The sequence below is a fragment of the Sus scrofa genome, chromosome 8 (assembly GCF_054392235.1).
Source record: "Sus scrofa isolate SSC_HxYL_T2T_F1_AM1 chromosome 8, Sscrofa_HxYL_maternal_Yorkshire_Landrace_v2.0, whole genome shotgun sequence".
Lineage (NCBI taxonomy): Eukaryota > Metazoa > Chordata > Mammalia > Artiodactyla > Suidae > Sus > Sus scrofa.
In genome coordinates this window covers 23,459,815-23,476,115 of record NC_139390.1, presented here as the reverse complement: position 1 = coordinate 23,476,115, position 16,301 = coordinate 23,459,815, and the positions used below count along the sequence as shown (strand labels likewise).

The 16,301-nt window shown below is 35.7% G+C and overlaps 1 protein-coding gene and 1 long non-coding RNA gene across 10 annotated transcripts in view; both read right to left on the bottom strand.

The window, feature by feature from the left end:
- Window positions 1–16,301, bottom strand: part of PCDH7 (protocadherin 7) — a 418,557-nt gene that overhangs the window by 343,897 nt on the left and 58,359 nt on the right. The window contains exon 2 of one of the 8 annotated variants that reach the window (XM_084970763.1): window positions 10,031–11,889. Coding sequence (XP_084826889.1) covers window positions 11,812–11,889 — 78 coding nt within the window. The 3' untranslated portion in view covers window positions 10,031–11,811. 8 annotated transcript variants of the gene reach the window in all.
- On the bottom strand, window positions 2,097–9,561 carry LOC146400372 (uncharacterized). Of its 2 annotated transcripts, none has more exons than XR_014813725.1 (2): window positions 7,809–9,561; window positions 2,097–4,488 (listed from the first exon to the last, which is right to left on the bottom strand). It is a non-coding gene; the product is annotated as an uncharacterized LOC146400372 (long non-coding RNA). The 2 variants fall into 2 exon arrangements; XR_014813724.1 differs by having other exon boundaries at window positions 2,524–4,488; window positions 7,804–9,201.

Here is a 16,301-nt window from a genome sequence, read left to right as displayed (position 1 = left end):
CGGAGCTATAGCCACCAGCCTATGCCAGAGCCACAGCAACGCAGGATCTGAGCCGCATATGAGACCTACACCACAGTTCATGGCAATGCCGGTTCCTTAACCCACTGAGCAAAGGCAGGGATCGAACCCTCAACCTCATGGTTCCTAGTCGGATTCGTTAACCACTGTGCCATGACGGGAACTCCCTATATATACTTTTAAATCATATATTTTCATAGGAACTCTAAGAGAGGACAAAATTCAGCAACTGAAGTGCTTAGTAAATGTGTTTAAACTAAAAGATTACTCACAGATCAGATTGTTATCAGGTAACTATTAAAACAAAAATTAAATTGCAAATTTCTTATTATCTGAAGATATAACAAAAAGAAAGAAGCTTAAGTATAACACTACATTGTGTTCACCCCAGCAAAAATGTTTACGGAATTTTTTTATCACAAGTTCAAATCTGTCCTTATTTCAGAAAATAGAAATTCCCATTAATAATATCAATTAAAAATCCATAATTTTTATGTATTTTCTATTGTGTTCTCCCAAAAATTCTGCTAAATGATAAGGGAGCAATTTGAATTGATGTGTTAGACAAAGGAAAGAGTCAGGGAGGGGAAAAAACCTTAAATGGCTCTTATTCCCTTTATAAAGGTTTGCATAACTGTCTTTAGATTTCCATAAATACTCAGTTCTGCATACAATAAAATATCTGTGAGCAACATAATAACCAAAGTTATGATCCAAATGGCATCCATATATTAACTGCCAAAAGAGGCTATGGAATAATTTTTGAAAGTGAAAAAAAAAAAACCCTCTGGACCTATAATAGTACGCAAACCCAAGGAAACAGCCTAATTATATGGCCATGAGGACACAGCCAACAGATTTGAGTGACTGGGAAAGAAAGCTTGACAAAAATCTAGGGATATTAGTCAGATCCTTAAAATATTTTATTTCTTTGCAAATTCTGTATTGTCAGCAGTGTAAAATGAAGAGGAAAATACCTCCAGAAGGTTTGCTATATTTTATAGCTCAATATTCATAACTACCATGGCCATTCTTTATACCATTGTAAAAAGACAGAACTAATCAGTTTGTGGATGACTGTCTTTGGCGCGGCAGAAACTTCCATTTCATGTAATAAAGACAAACACACACAATCTGTGTATGTTCTCACTGGGGAGGGCAGGAGGGATGAGAGACCCCTTTCATGTCGTGTACTTGATAAATTATTTCTAAGATGCATATTTTTTTCCTCAGGCCTGTCCAAAGGCAGAGTTCCATTGTGCCTTTCCAAAATGCAGTCCTTTGTAAGTAATTTCAATGGCCCTTAATAGAATCCTATGAATCACATTATACATTCAAAAATATGATCACCATAATACTTATCTTTTATGTTTTCTCTCAAAATCATGAGTGGAACTTCTTTTTATCAAAGTGGATCCTTAAGGCATTTACTTGTGGTCACTTGGAATTTAAAATGTACTTCATTTAACACTGTTGCACAGATAGCTATTTGATACGCTTTTAAATCGTGGAAATATTTCATACCATAAAAATGCTTTTAAAAAAAAATATGTTCTGGAGTTCCTGTCGTGGTGCAGCAGAAACGAATCCAACTAGGAACCATGAGGTTGCGGGTTTGATCCCTGGCCTTGCTCAGTGGGTAAAGGATCCAGCATTGCTGTGATCTGTGGTGTAGGTCGCAGATGTGGCTCGGATCTGGCGTTGCTGTAGCTGTGTCATAGACCCGCAGCTGTATCTCCAATTAGACCCCTAGCCTGGGAACTTCCATGTGCCGCGGATGTGGCCCTAAAAAGACAAAAGACAAAAAAAAAAAAAAAAAAAAAAAAAAAAAAAAACATGTTCTGAAGTCAGAAAAACAAATCATATGTATGTTCTCTTAAAACGAAGTATTATTTTTAATTCTGGTAGCATGCCATGTAACCATCAACAATTCTGAAACTTCTTTTTTTTTTTTCATTGTCTTCGTTAATCCCATTGGGAGTACAATTGCTTAGGTCACAACATAAAACATCATTGCTAATTAAACTGCTAATTAACTGGTATGAGAAATATATTACGTGGAGTAGATTGCTATAGTATTTTGTTTTCACTTTTGTATCATTTCAGTGTGGTAACCGCTAATTTAGAATCCTTTAATCATGCTCTTTAATCCAAATGTTAGTCTCAGATGGCAGGAGCAGGTGATCATGGAGGAGCCCTGGTGCAAGATATGTATGACATTTCTTCCCAGTATTAAAAATGGTTTATTGAAAGATTAAAAGAGCCTGTGTTTACAGATTCTTGGTATTCCTTTGAATACAACTTCTTTTAATGTAGTACTAATAGCAACTAATCCTCAAAAACATTTTCTCAAACATTTCCGTCTAAAGAGTGATGCATCTAGGTGACAAGTCGTTATAGGATTTTTATTAAAAAAGGTTCATGTAATAGTTTCCTTAATATTATCAATGTTTTCCTTAACACTTTTTTTTTTTCAGTTACGTGACTTCACCAATCAAGTTTCAATTTTGGGTTCCAAAAAATGGTAGATGTGTATCGAATAAATATGCAGAGGTTTTGAAAAATCAACCAGCGAAAGTCAGACTACACTATATACCCACTTGAAATGTATTATCAGGAGGCAACGGGTTTCTCATCTTTCTAGGATGCATATACCAAATGTCTGCTGCTTTCATGAGCCTGACACATTGGGGAGAAAAAGGCCTTCCTGACCTGTCTTTTAACAACTAGACACAGAGAGAAGAAAGATTAGAGAAACAGGTCCCCCTCAGCTGCTACTGCGACAGAATTTTCACTGACACAATTGAGCAGTAGCAATTAAAAAAAAGCTGAGCTATACCTGATCTCAGTATCCTAATCTCTTAAAATAAGAAATGTTTATTTTTCCCCCTAACATCTAAGGATAGAGGATAGAAAGATATTCATTTCTAATCACATTAACTCCTCATTAGAAAGTCACAAAAAAGCCTAAGAAAGGCTATTCTAGGGATATTAATAGCCATAAAAATATAGAGTAGCCAGCTTTTTCATAGAAAATGTAAAAATTACTGAAAGCCATAATCTATAAAAATCTGTAGTTGGCTTTGTTTCTTTCAGATGTTCAGTTGCTAAATTGCGATATGAACTTAAAATATAATTTTCTCATGTTTTCATCAGCAATGCTATGCCTTTCCAAGAACACAGAGCATTTCTGAGGCCCTATGTGTTCCAAAGTCACAATTATTATTCAATATATTTCATCCAAAAAAGTAGTTTCAAATAGGCAAAAGTGAGCATTTTCATTGGTTGCTTATTTTCTCGTAACTGCTTATCTAACCAACTACTATGTTTTAAAATGAAAGATACTGATTTTCCAGATATGAATATGATCTAGTTCAATTCAGAAAGTATTCATTTTGTTTATATTTCATACATTCAAATCTTATCATCTAAAAATGCAGTACCATTTTCTGCTGAACGAAGCATTTTGAAAATAAAGCCCTCGTCATATATAATAGATATTTGCTAAATATTTTCAAAGAATAACCAGTTATCTATGGACTTGTTGTCATTTTCAGCATGACCCTTAGTTTCTACAACCTGACAAATAATCCCTCATTTTTAAATTTCACAATTTTAAGTTACTAATAATGGGAGAAAACTGTATTCCCAGTGGATAAAGTGATCTCCAAAGATTGTTCTTCAAACTTTTGGAAACTTTCATTGTTGGCTTGTGACGAAGGTTTGATTTCAGCTTTCACAGTTTCCTTTTACTTGTCTATGCCTGAAAAAAATTACAGCTCACGGAGCTTCCAGATTTGAATTGTAGCAGATCAGAAACTGATGCATTTCCCTGGAGAGCCCGAACCTGCACAAATTTTCTGCGTTTCACACCATAGCATACGGAAGATACTGAGGGTTTGGCATTATACTTCTCTCTGAAGTGCCTCTTAACGTTACTTTTGTCAGTAATAGTGAGTTTATTTTGGCCCATGAACATCTCAGTCAGCAACCACTACACTCTGTTCATGGCAATTATAAAAACAACAGTAAGAAAATTAATCACTACCAGTGTTTATTGAATTCTTGTTATGTCATCCTCACTTTGCCTGGCTTAATCTCATTTAATAATAGCAACTAATTTATGAGGTAGATACTGTTATTAACATCATACTACATATGAAGAAATAGAGAAAGATGTTATTTGCTCAAAGGTCATTCAATGTATGCGTGTGAATCACATTTCAAACCCAGGCAGCCTGGATTCTGGACCCTGAACTATTATTATTGCTGCGATATTCTATCATTTAGCACATGGCATTGTAATAATTACCCTGCATGGCTGGAATTCCCCTGAAACTGTGGATTTTTCTCTATTCAAAGAATGCAGCTGTGGTTTTCCTCTGTCTATCCAGATTCCAGCAGCAAAGTCTTCATTTAAAAAAAAAAAATGAGGAGTTCCAGGCGTGGCGCAGTGGTTAACGAATCCGACTAGGAACCATGAGGTTGCGGGTTCGATCCCTGGCGTTGCTCAGTGGGTTAAGGATCCACCGTTGCCGTGAGCTGTGGTGTGGGTCGCAGATGCGGCTCGGATCCCGCGTTGCTGTGGCTGTGGCGTAGGCTGGTGGCTACAGCTGCAATTGGACCCCTAGCCTGGGAACCTCCATATGCCGCGGGAGCAGCCCAAGAAATGGCAAAAAGACAAAAAAAAAAAAAAACATAAAAAAATGATGCAAATAGTACGTATTTATATTAATATATCTTAAGCATGCAAAACAAGTAAGTTAGAGAAAAATTTCTCTTCTTCCCTGTATACAGCATTTAGAGCAGACCTTTTATCACAGATTTCATTTTTATCCAATATTTCATCGGTGCTAGAACTTCTGAATACCTTTCACATCTAAACCGTGCATGTGGAATCTGTCTCGCTCAGGCTAATAGAGGTGTGATTTAAGAAACCACAAAATGTATGTCCGTATTCCCAAATAGTTCCAGAACCTATCTTGAGCCCCATCTATGATAGTTTTTGGCCTGAAAGCTCTGTGACCCACCTGTTGAGTACAGACTCTGGAATTAGAGTGACAGGTCTCAACACTCAGCATTATTTCCTGCTAATTCCATAGCTTTGCAAGTTTACCGAAATTCTCCATGCCTCATTTTCCTTATCTGTAAAATGGGTCTCATGGCAATAATAGTTTCTACTTCATGAAGCTGATATAAATATTAAAGAGAGCAATTAATATATCATCAGCACAGAGATGATTCTCAGGAACTTAAGTTTAAAGCACATCGGAGAAATACTAAAATCTGTTCAAGTAAATTATATTTACCAAAACAGGGAAAAAGAATAATAGCAGTCCAAAAAAATAACAATAACTAAAACCAAAAGTATGTATTTTAATCCTTAATGTTTCGTTTGTTTGTTTGTTTGTTTAGCTTTTTAGGGCCATACCTGTGGCACGTGGAAGTTTCCAGTAGAATCAGAACTGCAGCTGCCGACCTATGCCGCAGCCACAGCAACGCCAGATCTGAGCCATGTCTCTGAGCTATACCATAGCTCACAGCAATGCTGGATTCTTACCCCACTGAGCAAGGCCAGGGATCCAACCCACAACCTCATGGATACCAGTCAGGTTTGTCACCTCTGAGCTATCATGTGAACTCCCTCAATAATATTTTAATTTTCTTCTATATCTTGGTGAAAATTTTACCCATGTGCATCCAATAAGATGGATTCTGGACATAGCTTTTCAACTGGTAATTCTTATTCATGGTCACTCCATTCCTCTAGTCATTTCCCTGAGTTAGGTCTAGTCTCTCTCCCGCCCTCTATTTTTTCCCCCCAAATAGATAGAGGCAAGAGGCAAGGATAAAAGTTTTATGTAGAGACAGTGGGATTGGGAGAGGCTTGGTAGGTGAAAGCCTGCAAGTCTCCCATCTACATTTCTAAACTTGTAAAATAAAGACCAAATTGACAAAACTAAATTTTATTATCAAAATCAGTTCTATAAGTGGCCAGAAGTTCACTTATATGAAAAAGTTCAGTGTGACCAGTTCTCTAAATAAGGATCCCTGAAGCTTATCCATGTCATCTTTGTGATATTGAAAGTGACACTATTTTGCAAGTCAGTATGCTGCAATGAAACGAAAAAAATCCGCATGATATATATGCTTTCATTTTGCTTCCCACTGTTTCTCTGACCTTTCCCAATTGGAGTAGTAGCAGGAAACTAAAATAAAAGTACTGTTTTTCTGTGTGAGGCGCTTTGCTACTAAACATTAATCGTGAAATTATAACAGTTGCAAGACTCTTCTGCCTGTTGCTTCTCCTAAGCAGAGAATGACTATTAGATGAAAGAGCCTACAGCAATAAACATCAGGGGCTAGTGTTTCCTTCTCCTCTGAACCCAAACAGGCTGATCCAAGCCCAGAAATATCTTTGAAGTTACAGAGACCTTCATGTGCTGATCAATCCTTGAGGGGGTAAAGAGCAAGAAAAGCTGGTTCTAGCACTTTAATACATTCTGCCAGGGAATGCATTCAGCTCAGTGCAGTACAAAGAAGATTTCCTCTGCTACAAATTGAGTGATTTTGTACTTGGGTACCACTTGGTTCAATTAACTTAGAGGGAGCTATTGGCCCAGATGTGATTATTTATACCTCAGTACATGTTTCTATTAAGTTAAACTAAGGTTGGAACAGCAACTGTAAATTCATATTTTTTTCCCTTGGTCTTAAGGCATATGTTGAGCTTGGGGTTAATTTAAGTGGAAAACAGCATGTGATTCTCTTAATATGGATGATCAGTGTTGATTATTGATATAATCAGTATTCTACAGCATAATGTAATATTTCTAAGTTATCAAAACCTAAGAAATAAGTTAACATATTAGGAGTTAAGGAATTAAATGATTTTAAAATTTCATTGATTTGCATGCAGCTGTCCAGGTTTCCCAGCAATACTTGCTGAAAAGACTGTCTTTTTCCCATTATATATTTTTGCCTCCTTTGTCAAAGATTAATTGACCAAAAGTGTCTGGGTTTATTTCTGGGTTCTCTATTCTGTTCCATTGGTCTGTCTGTCTGTTTTGGTACCAGTACCACACTGTCTTCATTACTGTGGTTTTGTAATACTGCCTGAAGTCTGGGAGAGAGATGCCTCCTGCTTGTTTTTTGTTCTTCAGAATTGCTTTAGCAGTTCTGGGTCTTTTGTGGTTCCATATGTTTGTTCTAGTTCTGTGAAAAATGTCATGGGTAATTTGATAGGGATTTCACTGAATCTGTAGATTGCTTTGGGTAGTATGTCCATTTTTACAATATTAATTTTTCCAACACAGGAGCATGGAATATCTTTCCATTTCTTTATATCTTCTTTAATTTCCTTAATTAATGTTTTATAGTTCTTGTCATATAAGTCCTTTACCTCCTCGGTCAGGTGTATTCTCAGGTATTTGATTTTTTGGGGGTGCAATCTTAAAAGGTATTATATTTATGTATTCCTTTTCTAATATTTCATTGTTAGTATACAGTTAGTATACAGAAATGTGACTGATTTTTTTTTTTTTTTTTTTTTTTTGTCTTTTTGCCATTTTCTTGGGCCACTTCTGCAGCATATGGAGGTTCCCAGGCTAGGGGTCGAATTGGAGCTGTAGCCACTGGCCTATGCCAGAGCCACAGCAACGCGGGATCCGAGCCACATCTGCAACCTACACCACAGCTCACGGCAACGCTGGATCCTTAACCCACTAAGCAAGGCCAGGGATCGAACCCACAACCTCATGGTTCCTAGTAGGATTCGTTAACCACTGAACCAGGAAGGGAACTCCCAAAATGTGACTGATTTCTGAATGTTAATCTTATATCCTGCTACTTTGCTGAATTTGTTGATCAGGTCAAGTAGTTTTTGGGTTGAGTCGTTAGGGTTCTCTATATATATTATCATGTCATCTGCTTACAGTGACAGTTTTACCTCTTCTCTTCCTATTTGGATGCCTTCTATTTCTTTTGTTTGTCTGATTGCTGTGGCTAGGACTTCCAGTACTGTGTTGAATAACAGTGGTGAGGGTGGGCATCCTTGTCTTGTTCCAGATTTTAGTGGGAAGGCTTTCAACTTTTCTCCACTGAGTATTATATTTGCTGTGGGTTTGTCATAAATGGCTTTGACTGTGTTAAGGAATGTTCCCTCTATACCTACTTTGGTAAGCGTTTTTATCATGAATGGATGTTGGATTTTGTCAAATGCTTTTTCTGCATCTATAGAGATGATCATGTGGTTTTTGACTTTTGCTTTGTTAATGTGGTGTATGACATTGACAGCTGCATGCAAATCAATGAAACTAGAACACACCTCACACCATGCATCAAAATAAACTCAAAATGGCTGAAAGACTTAAATATAAGACAAGACACCATCAAACTCCTGGAAGAGAACATAGACAAAACATTCTCTGACATCAACTTTACAAATATTTTCTCAGGTCAGTCTCCCAAAGCAATAGACATAAAAGCAAAAATAAACCAATGGGACCTAATCAAACTGACAAGCTTTTGCACAGCAAAGGAAACTAAAAAGAAAACAAAAAGACAACTTACAGAATGGGAGAAAAGAGTTTCAAATGATGCAATTGACAAGGGCCTAATCTTTAAAATATACAAACAACTTATACAACTCAACAGCAAAAAAGCCAACGACCCAATTGAAAGATGGGCAAAGGACCTGAATGGACATTTCTCCAAGGAAGGTATAGAGATGGCCAACAAGCACTTGAAACAATGTTCAACATCACTGATTATTAGAGAAATGCAAATCAAAACTACCAGGAGATATCACCTCACACCTGTCAGAATGGCCATCATGAGTAAGTCCACAAATAACAAATGCTGGAGGGTGTGTGGAGAAAGGGAACCCTTCTGCACTGTTGGTGGGAACGTAAGGTGGTACAACCACTGTGGAGAACAGTATGGAAATACCTTAGAAAACTATACATAGAACTACCATATGATCCAGCAATCCCACTCTTGGGCATATATCCAGACAAAACTCTACTTAAAAAAGACACATGCACCCATGTGTTCATTGCAGCGATATTCACAATAGCCAAGACATGGAATCAACTCAAATGTCCACTGATAGATGATTGGATTAGGAAGATGTGGTATATATATATATATGTATATATATACATACATAATGGAATACTTCCCAGCCATAAAAAAAGAACAAAATAATGCCATTTGCGGCAACACGGACGGAACTAGAGACTCTCATCCTTAGTGAAATAAGTCAGAAAGAAAGACAAATACCACATGATATCACTTATATCTGGAATCTAATGTATAGCACAAATGAACCTTTCCGCAGAAAAGAAAATCATGGACTTGGAGAATAGACTTGTGGTTGCCAAGGGGGAAGGGGAGAGAGTGGGAGAGACTGGAAGCTTGGGGTAAATAGATGCAGAATGTTGCCTTCAGGATGGATTAGCAATGGGATCCTGCTGTGTAGCACTGGGAACTCTGTCTAGTCACTTATGATGAAAAATGTAATGTGAGAAAAAAAGAATGTATACATGTAAGTGTAACTGGGTCACCATCCTGTTCAGTAGAATATATATATATATATGTATATATATATATATATATAAAATGATATATATATTTATAAAATGATATATATATTTATATATATATATAAAATGATAAAAAATAAATAAAAAATAAATGATCTTAAAATTGATAGTTCAACCCAAACTCATCATTTATGGATGAGAAACGCAATTGCCCAAAAATTCAAAAAATGTTTCTTGTTTAGCAGCAGAGGAAAATTTGGCATCAAGACTTCTGACCTGTTCAGGGTGCTTTTCTCCAAACAGTCTCATATTTATCTCTGTCAAGTCTTTTGTCTTTAGCTTAAGTGGCTAAGCTCTTCACTCTCAAACTGTAAAGATGTGGAAAATGTAGTCTAAAAACTAACAACATGAATATATTTTATGTCCCATTATGTTCGAAGAAACTGCTAAAATAGAAAATACAGGCATTTTATAAAGTAATTTTTTTATTATTTGGGTCACAGAAAAATATTCAATACAATAGAGTTATACAGTTTATAGACATAACTTATTATAATAGCATAAAGACCAAAATCCCTGTAATATTATAGATAGAGTACCTGCTTCAGTTGATTGTCACATAGAAAGAAGAGGTAAAAATTTCAACTATAAAGTTAATCAGCAAGATAAAAAGAAATGAATACAAACACCAGAGAACAATAGTTTCAAAATTCTTATGGCACATTGTGACTACAAAAAATATGTCAATCTGCTTTAAATACTCTCTTGTCTATGTTAATAGATGATTCCTTGTTATATAATTTAGATTGAAGAAAAGTGCGGGAAAAACATGTGATTTATTGGTAGAGTAAAAAGTTATAGTTAGAACACAAATATTTCCCAAGTCCCATCAGTAAGAGCATCCGTGAATTACATCCTCTGTTCCTAAGTGAAAAGGCCTTAAGGAATACAGTATGACTTTCCAACTGTCTTCAAACTGATTTCACAGGAGCCTACCCTCATTATTTTCAGACATTGGTTCCATCTTAATTTAAATGGTTCAATTGCATTAAATATTATACTTAATTGGAGAGCCTTTGCAGTAGTCATTCTATATTTAGAAATGCTTCTTTTGTGAATAATAATCTTTAATAATGATCATGACACATATGAAATGGCTTGACGGTTTACTCTACCTCTTTATGTTCTAGATAACAAACCAAAGTGCAAATGTCAATCATTATATCCTTCCTCTTTCCACTTAAACACACACACACAAGTCCATACATATACACTCACACTCATACAAAAATTAGAGTTTAGACAGTATCACCAATTGAGTAAGTAACTATAATGCAAAGAACTACTTCTTGCATGCATTTCATCTTTAATAAAATTTAAAAAGTCCTCCTCTGCATTTATATATATGTGTATGTATGTATGTGTGTGTATGGGACCACAAATTTAAAAGGCCAGTTTCCTATTATTATAATGGCCATACATTCCTTTAACACTTACAGCGTTTACCCTAAATTCACCTGGAAACTGTGTAATACGTCTATGAGATACATTGCTATCTTTACTTTTACACTATAATAAATTACGTTTCAACAAGTATCAGACGGACCTAAATTTTATTTTCTCTCAGATCCACTAGTTTCTCACTTTCCCTGATTGGCCATAGTATTTCTTCTTAGTGCCTTATTAAACAGCATTGAACAGTCTAATCTTCTCGGAATTCAGTCCTGAGGTATACGCTTCCATTTTCTTTGTTGATCTAGCACAGACAGGCTCAGCTGATTTCTACGTAATGCATCCAATTAGTTCAAGCAAGGCAAATGAAATCACATCTATATCAATCTCTGTGTTATTAACTATAAACAGTAACAGGATACATGTCTTCACTCTTTGCTTGAGTCCACTCAAGTGCAAACCGATGGAAAAGGATTTCCTGTTCTTCTTTTCATACTCCTGAGTACGATGATATTTGATTCTGTTTCTCCACAGTAATTAAGATTGCAAAACCTCTCTCACATCCCTTCTTTATTTCATACTGAGAGCTTGATTTTCTTTTTCAGTTTTCTGCCAAATATAGTTTGATTCTTTTTTTGCAGAGATTTTATTTTAAAGACATTTTTGTTTGCTCAAAATCAGAGCTTCATTTTAATCAGCGTGCGGTCCTGCCCCTTGGGAATCGATTTCTTTTTTACACAAGACAGATCGAGGTCTATTAGGATCCAACACATTGAGTTGGAACATTACATGTATTTCACTTACGAGAACATACATTCATTTTACACGATTCCTCAATGTGGCCAGGGGGGTTCGTGGTCTGCACTGTATCCACCTACAAAAAATACAAAAATATATGTCTGCTTTACAGGGATGTGAGTAGGGTTTTGCTAGCCTAGTTCCAAAGCTTGGATGCACATCTTGGCTGATAGTATGCTTTCCTTCTTTAAGATGTATTTGCAGTGGCCATAACCTCTTTCAGAAGTCAGAGAGACATAACAGTTCTAACTATAATTAACAACCCTGGGGCATCTAGATCAATACTGCTGGCTAAGCTCTTGATGCTATCTCTGACAAGAGATATTTGCATGGTAAAAGGAACACTGAATTAATTGTGTTTCAGGCTTCAAGTATTTAAAGGCTCTGAAAAGTCACCAGGAGAGGGGCTCTTTTGGAGGAGGGGAGCTGTTATTAACTTTATTTATACTATAAATACGAATAGGAATGAAATGGTAATTTTGTTGTCACTGCTTTTACAATTTACTGTCCCCAAGATCTCTGGGATGTGAGCTTGATCTGAACATTCACACCCTTCAAAATAGCTCTCTAGTCTCTAAATGTAATCATTAGAAGGCTCACTGTCTACTGAAATCTGAGCAATTTATACACTATCAACAAATGGTCTGCTGATCTCTGGCCAAGGATAAATTACTCTTCCCCTTCGAAGTCATGACCATAAAAAGGCAATGTTTTCCACGAATGAAAGTGATCATAATACTCCTTCAAAATACTTTGGAGCTAGTGTGCATTTTATTTTATTTTAATTTTTTAATATGATTGATTTACAATGTTCTGTCAGTTTCTGCTGTACAGCAATCTTACATATATAGACATTCTTTTTCTCACATTATCCTCCATCATGTTCTATCACAAGTGATTAGATATATAGTTCCCTGTGCTGTACAGCAGGATCTCACTGCCCATCCACTCCAAATGCAAGTTTTCATTTACTAACCTCAGACTCCCAATCCATCCTACTCCCTTCCCCTCCCCCCTGGCAAACATGAGTCTGTCCTACATGTCCATGATATTTTTTGTTTTGTAGATAGACCATTTGTGCCGTATTTTAGACTCTGCATATAAGTGATATCATATGGTGTCTTTTCTCTTTCTGACTTACTTCACTCAGTATAGAGTCTCTAGTTCCATCCATGTTGCTGCATATGGCATTATTTTGTTCTTTTTTATGGCTGAGTAGTATTCCGTTGTATATATGTACCACATCTTCCTGATCCATTCATCCTTTGATGGGTATTTAGGTTGTTTCCATGTCTTGGCTATTGTGAATACTGCTGCGATGAACATATGGGTGCATGTATCTTCTTCAATGAAATTTTTGTCTGGATATACACCAGGAGTGGGATTGCTGGGTTATATGGTAGTTCTATATTTAGCTTTCTGAGGCACCTCCATACTGTTTTACCTAGTGGTTGTACCAATTTACATTCGCACCAACAGTGTAGGAGGGCTCCCTTTTCTCCACATCCTCTCCAGCACATGTTATTTTTTAACTTGTTAATGATGGCCACTAGTGTGCACTTTAAATAAGTTGAAATATTTACTTCTCTGAACCTGAGCCTAATGAATAGGTTGATTTCTACTCTCAGGGACAAAAATGTACACAGAATTTAGTTTCCAGTTTGATAGTGTAATTGATATTAGTAAAATATTTAGTGAGTTTGAATATTGCCAAAAGATAATAAATCACTTCCATAAAGTAAAAATGTTACAGTTCACTACCAAAAGAATTAGAATCTTTAAGAATTAAACTTTAAAAATATGTATCTGCATCTAATTTCCAAACTCATGATGCATTAGTACATGAAAATCAAAGTTAGAAAAGAAGTAAATGATTTCTTTCACTGAATAATTGACCAATTCACATTTGAAAGTAAATGGTATATAAAAAAGTAATGTATACTTTTAAAATTGTTTATATCTAAGAGCAGAAAGTGTTTAAAAAGTTCTGACTGCAGATTATCCAGCTTAGTGAAATAAATTTAAGTAGATTTAAAATGTTTTAATTTTTTAGTCCTTTTTCCTTTTCTTAGAAGTCAAAATAATTTCTTTTTTTCTCTCTCTAGTAACTCTAAAAGTTAACATAACTTGGGCTGTTCTGGCCAATTACACAAAGAGAACAAGTTTACCAAGGAATTTATGATAAGTGAGTTTTCATGATTTCAATTGTAAGTTTAAGATGAACATAGTTTATCCGATTTTACAGAAACCATTCACTACACATATCATTCCAAAACTGCTTATATGCAGGTGAAAGCTTAATATTTGAAAGTTTCAGATATTTTTTTATTCCCAAACCAACTAAAATAATTTAGCCATAATGCACACCTACATTACATTATACATTAGGTCTGACCTGTTAGGTACTCATTATATATATAGCTGTCACAGCATTTATCAAGAATTTAACTATTTTTGTGAAGTTATTCACTTAATATTTTCATTCTACACAAGGCTACAATGCACTCTATGAGGGCAAACATCATGTCCACTATTTACTGCTTCATCCTCAGTGTTGGCACATAGCTGGCCCTCAATAAAGATTGCTTTCATGAATGAAGGCATGTTTGGAAACAGCTAATTAAAGAAATCATATTACTGTCACATCACAGTACCACTTTTATCTAATTTTAATATTTTGAAATCACATGTTTATCTTTGACTTTCCATTATATCATGGATTATGAAAAAAATATTTTTAAATACGGAAAGTGCTCTCTATTTTACTGGCAAATTATTTTCCCCATTTTTTCCTCTCTACTTCTTTTTTATAATTTAGTCCATCCATCTAAAATTTCATTAACCTTTTCTTTCTAATACTTTCCATATAATAGTCATTCTTTTCTTTCCTTAAAGGAGAGCTGGTATCTCAAATTTTCTGCATTTTTTTTCTTTTTTTGGTCTTTTTTTTTTTTTTTTTTTTTTTTTTGCCTTTTTCTAGGGCTGCTTCCGTGGCACACGGAGGTTCCCAGGCTAGGGGTCTAATCAGAGCTATAGCTGCCGGCCTATGCCACAGCAACGTGGGATCCAAGCCTTGTCTGCAACCTACATCACAGCTCACGGCAACGCCGGATCCTTAACCCACTGGGCAAGGCCAGGGATCGAACCCCCAACCTCATGGTTCCTAGTCGGATTCATTAACTACTGAGCCATGACGGGAACTCCTGCATGGTTTTTAATAAATGAATAAACAAGTAAAATAATTAAAGACAGGAAGTCAGAGGTGTCGAAAGATTGCATTTTCTATTTTCAAGACCTGACAGACTTTTAACTTAAAAGGATGTCCAAGAAATAGAATGCATTTAGGTAACACAGTCACTATACTGCCACACATCATAATGAAATCCTCTTATTAAAATGTTACTGAGGATCAGACCTTTCTCATTTCATGAATTAACTATATAAGGGCAGGTTTCGTGTTTTTGTGGTTTCAAGCTTTGATGATCTGAACAAATGCATCTGTGCACTAATATTCACCTGTCACTAAAGCCAAGAAAAAATGGATTTTTTCCTCACCATTAAAGATTCATGTTTAAACACAAAAGTGCCTACCTCAAGTCATTTATTGAGTTCATGGAGAACTACTTAGGAATCACCATTCTGAAAACAATCATTGGTAAGGGTCAGGGTAGAAATGGATGTTACCAGAGTGTGTTTGCTTTGATTTGAATCAGCTAATTAAAACGGCCCTGGAAGCAATTTTCAGATCACTGCCACTGAGGAGATAGGCTCCAGTAAATCAGACCAAACCAATCTTTCAGTCAGGTCCAATTCTGTTGAAGTTGTAGAGACACAGCCTTTGTCTTCCCCTTTCAGCCTTTCTCCTCAATTTGTTCTATCACCCAGGCAACAAGACACACAGACACACACAGACACACACACACACACACACACACACACACACACGATGAAACCGAGTTATTCCTAGAGCACGTTTTACCAGGCTGAATCTGTATCTCACTGTTTTCATTTCCTAACCAATGAGACTGAAATAAGCTAGGAATTTAATTATCTAAAATTATCAGTAAAAAGTTAACTTATAAAAGCTTTGTTCTTCTTTTCCAGACTTCCCTGGTCAACAATTGGTGACTGGTGTTAGGAGAAGGAATCTGAATTATGCAGTGAATAGGAATAAGATTCAGATTTAAGTGCAAGAATACACTGAACTCATACAAAGGAAAAGACACTCTCTTATTATTTCTGAAAAGACTTCTAAATCATAGACAAGGAAAAAATATATTTTGAAAGAAATATATATTTATTGTCTACTTATTTTTATTAGGTATGCTTCAAAACTAAATTGCACACCTACGTAACTGGTATAGACTATGTACAAATGTCTGCTGAATGTGTTTGCATATAATTGGCGATATGTAAAAAGATTTTATGAATATTCACATTTTTTTCCCATGACTGATGTTCAAATCTAGGGAAAAGTATAATATAAAA